At 47.8% G+C, this 5,794-nt stretch overlaps 1 protein-coding gene across 1 annotated transcript; it reads left to right on the forward strand.

The window, feature by feature from the left end:
* The first annotated feature begins 3,761 nt into the window (after nt 1–3,761).
* On the forward strand, nt 3,762–5,412 carry LOC123170124 (putative disease resistance protein RGA3). The gene is made up of 3 exons (XM_044587964.1): nt 3,762–4,157; nt 4,260–4,563; nt 5,018–5,412. The coding sequence occupies exons 1-3, from the start codon at nt 3,852–3,854 to the stop codon at nt 5,410–5,412; spliced, it is 1,005 nt and encodes a 334-aa protein (XP_044443899.1). The 5' UTR covers nt 3,762–3,851.
* The last annotated feature ends 382 nt before the right edge of the window (nt 5,413–5,794 follow it).

Genomic DNA, 5,794 nt, shown 5'->3' on the forward strand with positions numbered 1-5,794 from the left:
CATATTTTCATCATCTTTTTAATACATATCAGCATTTTTCTTTACACATTTAACATTTCCTAAATACTTGATTAATATTTTTCAAATACTTGTTCAATATATTGTTTTCATAATTCTTGATTAACCTTTTTATATAGATGATAAAAAAATTCATCATTTTTTATACATGATTAAGAATTTCCAAATACTGTTCTATTTTTAATAAATGTTTTATAATTTTCATTGTAATATGTATTTATAATATTTCAAATTATAAAAAAATTACAAAAATGAAGCAAATAACCAAAAACAGGAAACAGAAAAAAAAAACAAAGAAGAGGTTGTGGCCTGCCACGCGCGTGGGCCGGCCCATTTCGCTCGCCCCTTTCAGCAGGTTAGAGGCAGGACTCGGTGAAGGCGAGATTTAGGGGCGCCCATGAACGTGGGTCTGTCTCTGTATTGTATCGGTGGGCCTTGGAGCAATTAATCTATGTGGGCCAGACGTAGAATCCAATGGCCCGTGAGATCGACAGATACACACAACCTATTGCTTTCTTCTTTCCCGATTACTGGACTGCTGTTGCCACTGACTGACCCACACACCACCGGTGACTGGCTGAGAGCCTGAGACCGGCAGTGACGAGATCGAGGTGGGATCACTGTTGATGTTGTTGCTGGGCTGCTATCTGGTGCACGGTGCCCTCGTGTTGTGGCACGACACGGGGGAGGGTCAGACTAGGCGCGACTGCAGCTATGGTCAACACGACGCGTCTTCCCCTAGTGCAGGACCCTCAACTTGGTGGCTCTTCGACAACTTTTGTGCTCGACGTCTTAATCTGCGATAATTTCTCCTGCAACTTGAGCTTGTGTTTCTAATGGTGGCGTTGTGCACATTGTGGTGCGTCGTCTGTAACCTTCTCTGTGTTGAAGCTGCTCCTCAGCCCCTCTTCTTTTTCCAAGTTGTTGCTTCTCACAACTCACACGAACATCCTTTTCTCTCCTTCCTATTTTCTTTTTGCTTCTTTCGTGAGAGGCACGTTTTTGCTTCCGCGAGAGGCACCGCCGTGCCTCTCGTAAATGGCTTTTGGAAAGAAAAAAAACATGCTCCCGATCTGGTTTTTTCGTGAAAAAAAGTTCGTCAAAACCTATCAACATGGGATTTATTTTTGAAGATCTCGTCACGAGGAATCCAACGATGAAAACAATTCAAGATTTGGACGCACGGTTTAAGAGATAAATCGTTTTGAATAGACTGATCTACAAAAAATGAAAAACTCCCATGTTGCAACGGCGGCTCACATGCAGCGCGTCACTTGTCACAACCTGGGAAGGTGGAAGTGATATTTGTAAGGAGTACTCCTCAATTATTGATTTCGAAGAAATCTTCCTCTTTTTATCAGAAGGTAGGTGTAGATTAGTTAGAAGAAAAGCATTCAACAGTTAAAAGAAAGAAAGCTCATTGTCCAAACAAATACAGTGTATGATATCCAATTATATACTTCATCCGTCCCAAAGTACAACTCCTATAGGTTAGTATAGATCATGCATGCAAAATAAAGCTCCAACGTTCAATTGTCCTCATCTAGGAGTATTGAACATATAAATCGGGTTGTGTTACCCGCCATTCTAGAGCAATTGCTTCGCGCGCTCATTCTCAATCGAACGATCTACCTCGCTGGCTCCCCGATCCCGCAGGATATTGGTCCAAAGTGGGCGGACTATGAGTCTTCTGGATACGGGCAAGTTTCTGAGTATGGACAAGTCAAAATTCATGTCTTTGGGATCATTGAAGACATCCTTAATCATAACACATATGACAAACCTGAAGCATCTACGCTATCTAGATTGTTCTGATTCTGATATAATTGCACTGCCTGAAGGGACTACCATGTTACGTAGCTTGCAAACATTGAAGCTCATTGATTGCTGGTTCCTTGGGAAATTGACAGAAGGCATGAGATATATGAGCAGTCGTCGACACAGCTTCTTTGTTATGTCTTGCCATTTGGAACGCATGCCACGAGGTATTGGTCAGCTGAATTCTCCACAAATATTGATAGTAATGCAGATCATGGAATTGATCAACTAAAAGATTTGAATCTAGGTGGTGCTCTTTTTTTGACTGAGCTGAGCAAAGTGCAGATGTGGGGCTTAGGTTGGGGTTGCGCGAGTCTGCTAGCTCCTTGAGGCCGAGGTGCGTGGGCTGCGGGCAGATGCGGTATGAGCGCGACGAGGGCGGCGGTGGGCAAGAGCTGATCTGTGCTGTGGCACGCGGTGGATTAGCCCGATCTGGGCTTCCAGCGGCGGCTGGCGGTCGGTGCGGTGTCCTCGCGGGGCACGTGGTGATGGAGGTCCAGCGAGGTGCTGCGGTGAGCTCGGGGTCAGATCCGGGCGACAGCCTATTTGGTAGATTCAGGTTCGAGGGCTCCGACCTCCGACTCCGACGGCGTGCTCGACCTTCGACGGCGTGCTCAACCTCTGTTACAGCGACAGCTCCTTTGCATCGCACGCCGCCCTCGGCTTCGGCGGCCGCTTCTCCAACTGCCTCGTCGAACACCTCTCTCCGCGCCCACGCCTCCTGCGCCGTCGCTCCCCGTGCACGCCAGACGCCGCTGCTGCTCGGCGGCCGCTTCTCCTACTGAATCGACCATCTCCATCGCCGGGGAGTTCCTCAAGATACCGCGCGCCGTCTGGGACGTCGATACGGAGGCGGCGTCATCCTCGACTCTGGCACCAGCTTCACGGTGCTGGCCAAACCAGCCTACCACGCCGTGGTGGCCGCGATAGGCAAGGAGCTCGCCGGGACAGAGAGTTTTGACCATGACGTTCGTTTTTCCTGATGGCGTGTGCCTAAATTATCTATCGATCTGCTGTGGAGATTTCTTTCATCGAAGAGTAATGGCTGTCATTGTTTGTGAGTTTGTCCCTGTACAACACATTTTAAGTGGGATCCCATTTATGCCCGCTTAAACCACCAAATCTCTAGTGGGCTCTCCCCTAATGCCCATGAAACAACGGTGGGACTGAGTGGGATTGTGGTGGGATGCCATCTACAGTCCCACCTGCAGCCTTAGGATTTGTGATCTTGGATGGGACAAATCCTGCTTCCGGATATACGAGGCTGACAATGACGACGCCAGCGGGGGCCGTCCCCTCTTTGGTGGCGTTGTCTTGTTGCTTGTTGCTCGAGGAGTCCAGATGATGCGGCTTGAGTCAGCATCAGCTACTGCTTTGGGTATGGGCCTCCGGGGCACAATATACATCATCGCCGATATAAACACTAAACAGACTTAAATATGGTTTCCAAAAAAAAAGAGGGTTATACCATATTTTGATCAGTACAACAGCAACAACTCCTGTTATGAGTGCTGGGAAGAGTTTACGCTTAAGATTAAGAGTGAGTTGGACATATACGCCTCGCGGTGAACGGAGACGTCGCCGTCTAACTTAAGCGAGGACATTGGGAAAGACGTCAATGGGCCATGCATGACAACCAACTTACTACGTACAGTAGAAAAGAATAAAAACCCAGCCATCTTTGTATGCACTGAAATTAATGAAGGCGCGCCTTCCGCGTTGGTATGCTAGCCCTCGACTGTTATGCACGTACTCCCTCCGTCCGAAAAAGTTTGTTCGTCAAATGGATGCATCTAGCACCAAGTTAGTGCTAGATACATCCATTTGAGAGACAAGTTTGGGACAAGCTTTTTCAGACAGAGGGAGTACATATTTAGGCTGGCAACCCTCCACTGCCTCCGCAACCATGAGCTAGTATTTCTCAGGGCTAGTTTACCTCAACATCGGGAGAGTTGTTGTCAGATAACCGGACCGGAGCACCCACTGAGTGGAGCCACCTGCCGGCATTCACGGAGATGGTTTCCCTGCTGATGCCGCTGCTGGGCAGATTGGGCGCCAAGGCTGTCGAAGCGCTGGTGGTGGAGCTTTTGCGGGCGTGGGGGCTGGACAAGGCCCGCCGGAGGCTGGAGCGCCACCTCTCTGCCATCCAATGCGTCCTGCTGGGCGCCGAGGCCAAGAGCCACACAAACCCCGCTGTCCGCCGGTGGATGACAGACCTGAAGACCGCCGCCTACCAAGCCGACGACGTCCTTGATGACTTCCGCTATGAGGCGCTGCGCCGCCGTGCTGCCCAGATCCGCCCCCACTCCATGGCGCACAAGGTGAGTCCTGGAGTAATAGTTTTTAGAAGGCTTTACGATGGTGCCGAAGTAATAGTGTTTAGAAGCCTTTTCATTTCAATTTATCTTTTGTATCCATTTCAGGTGATTAGCTACTTCACCGCTAATAGCCCGGTTGTTTTCCATCTCTCCATGAGCCGGAAGATGAAGGGTGCACTTGAAATCATAGATCAACTGGTTGTGGAGATGAACAATTTCCACTTCCCGCAGCATGCCGAGGCACCGCACGCCGACCATCCGCAAACACACTCTTGTGTTGATGAATCAGAGATTATCGGTAGACAGGATGACAAGGAACTAGTGGTGAAAACGTTGCTCGAGCAGTCCAACAACAACAGTAACAATAACAATGTCGTGGTACTCCCTATAGTTGGTATGGGGGGAATTGGTAAGACTACACTTGCCCAGCTTGTGCACAATGATCAGAGGGTGAACCATCATTTTGAGTTGGTCATATGGGTTTGTGTCTCGGATAAGTTTGTTATCGAAGAAATTATACGGTCTATAGTACAAGTGGCCACAATGAATAAGTGCGGTGCCTCGGCGTGCGGAATCAAGACCTAATGGTGGCTCGGGTAGTGTTGTAATTGTGACAAGCCGCAGCAATCAAGTTGCTTCTATAATGGGCACACTTCCTTCCCATCAAATATCCCTTCTAAATGAGGAACAATCATTGGAGCTTTTTCACATAAATGCATTTGGAAGGGAAGTGGAAAATAAAGAAAAATCGAGTTTAGTGGCAAAGAACATTGTCCACAAGTGTAAGGGGTTGCCTCTTTCTATCAAGATAATAGCAGCTTTACTTCGTTCGAAACATGTCAGTGAGTGGTTTTCTGTTCTAGACAGTGATGTATGGAAGAATGAGATCATCAAAACTACTGGGATTGTACCTGCACTACAACTAAGCTATGATCACTTGTCATCGGAAGCTAAACTATGCTTTACTTTCTGTGCTATTTTCCCCAAGGATTCCCCAATGGATAAAGATTTATTAATCCAACTATGGATGGCAAATGACTTCATCATATCAGAAATAAAAGGCCAAGAAATTTTCAATGTGCTAGTTTGGAGATGTTTCCTACAAGATGTTGAGATTCGGAAGAATCTACCATCTGCATTTGAAGACAGGTTCATCCAGCAACCAACTACTTGCAAGATGCATGATCTAATGCATGATCTTGCTGACTATGTGAGTGGTAACGATTGCTCCATTCTACAAGAACCTTCATATCACTAGTAGAAAAAGGGCCTATTGTCCCAGTTCGTGAGGGCCTTCTGTCCCGGTTTGTGAACCGGGACTAAAAGGTCGTTACTAATGCCCTTGGCCTTTAGTCCCGGTTCTTACACGAACCGGGACAGGACAGAAGGTCCTCCATGTGGCCGCTGCGGCCAGCCCAGGACGGAGGGCCTTTGGTCCCGGTTGGTGACACCAACCGGGACCAATAGGCATCCACGCGTCAGCATTTCAGGGGCTGGGGTTTTTTTTTTTTGAAGGGGGGGGGGGGGTTGGGGGTTTTGGGGGGTTAATTTAGGTTGTTATTAGGTAGCTATTAGAGAGAAGTGTCCTCTCTTATATCTCCGTGCTTGGTTTACCAACGCTACGTACTGCTATGCCTAAA

The sequence above is a fragment of the Triticum aestivum genome, chromosome 7D, assembly GCF_018294505.1.
Source record: "Triticum aestivum cultivar Chinese Spring chromosome 7D, IWGSC CS RefSeq v2.1, whole genome shotgun sequence".
Lineage (NCBI taxonomy): Eukaryota > Viridiplantae > Streptophyta > Magnoliopsida > Poales > Poaceae > Triticum > Triticum aestivum.

Excerpts from the sequence above, each read along its gene's own strand:
- LOC123170124 (XM_044587964.1), top strand. The coding sequence starts at position 3,852 with ATGGTTTCCCTGCTGATGCCGCTGCTGGGCAGATTGGGCGCCAAGGCT. Across the intron at positions 4,158-4,259 it reads CCCACTCCATGGCGCACAAG|GTGATTAGCTACTTCACCGC; the intron begins GTGAGTCCTGGA and ends TATCCATTTCAG. Across the intron at positions 4,564-5,017 it reads AGTTGGTATGGGGGGAATTG|ACAGTGATGTATGGAAGAAT; the intron begins GTAAGACTACAC and ends TTTCTGTTCTAG.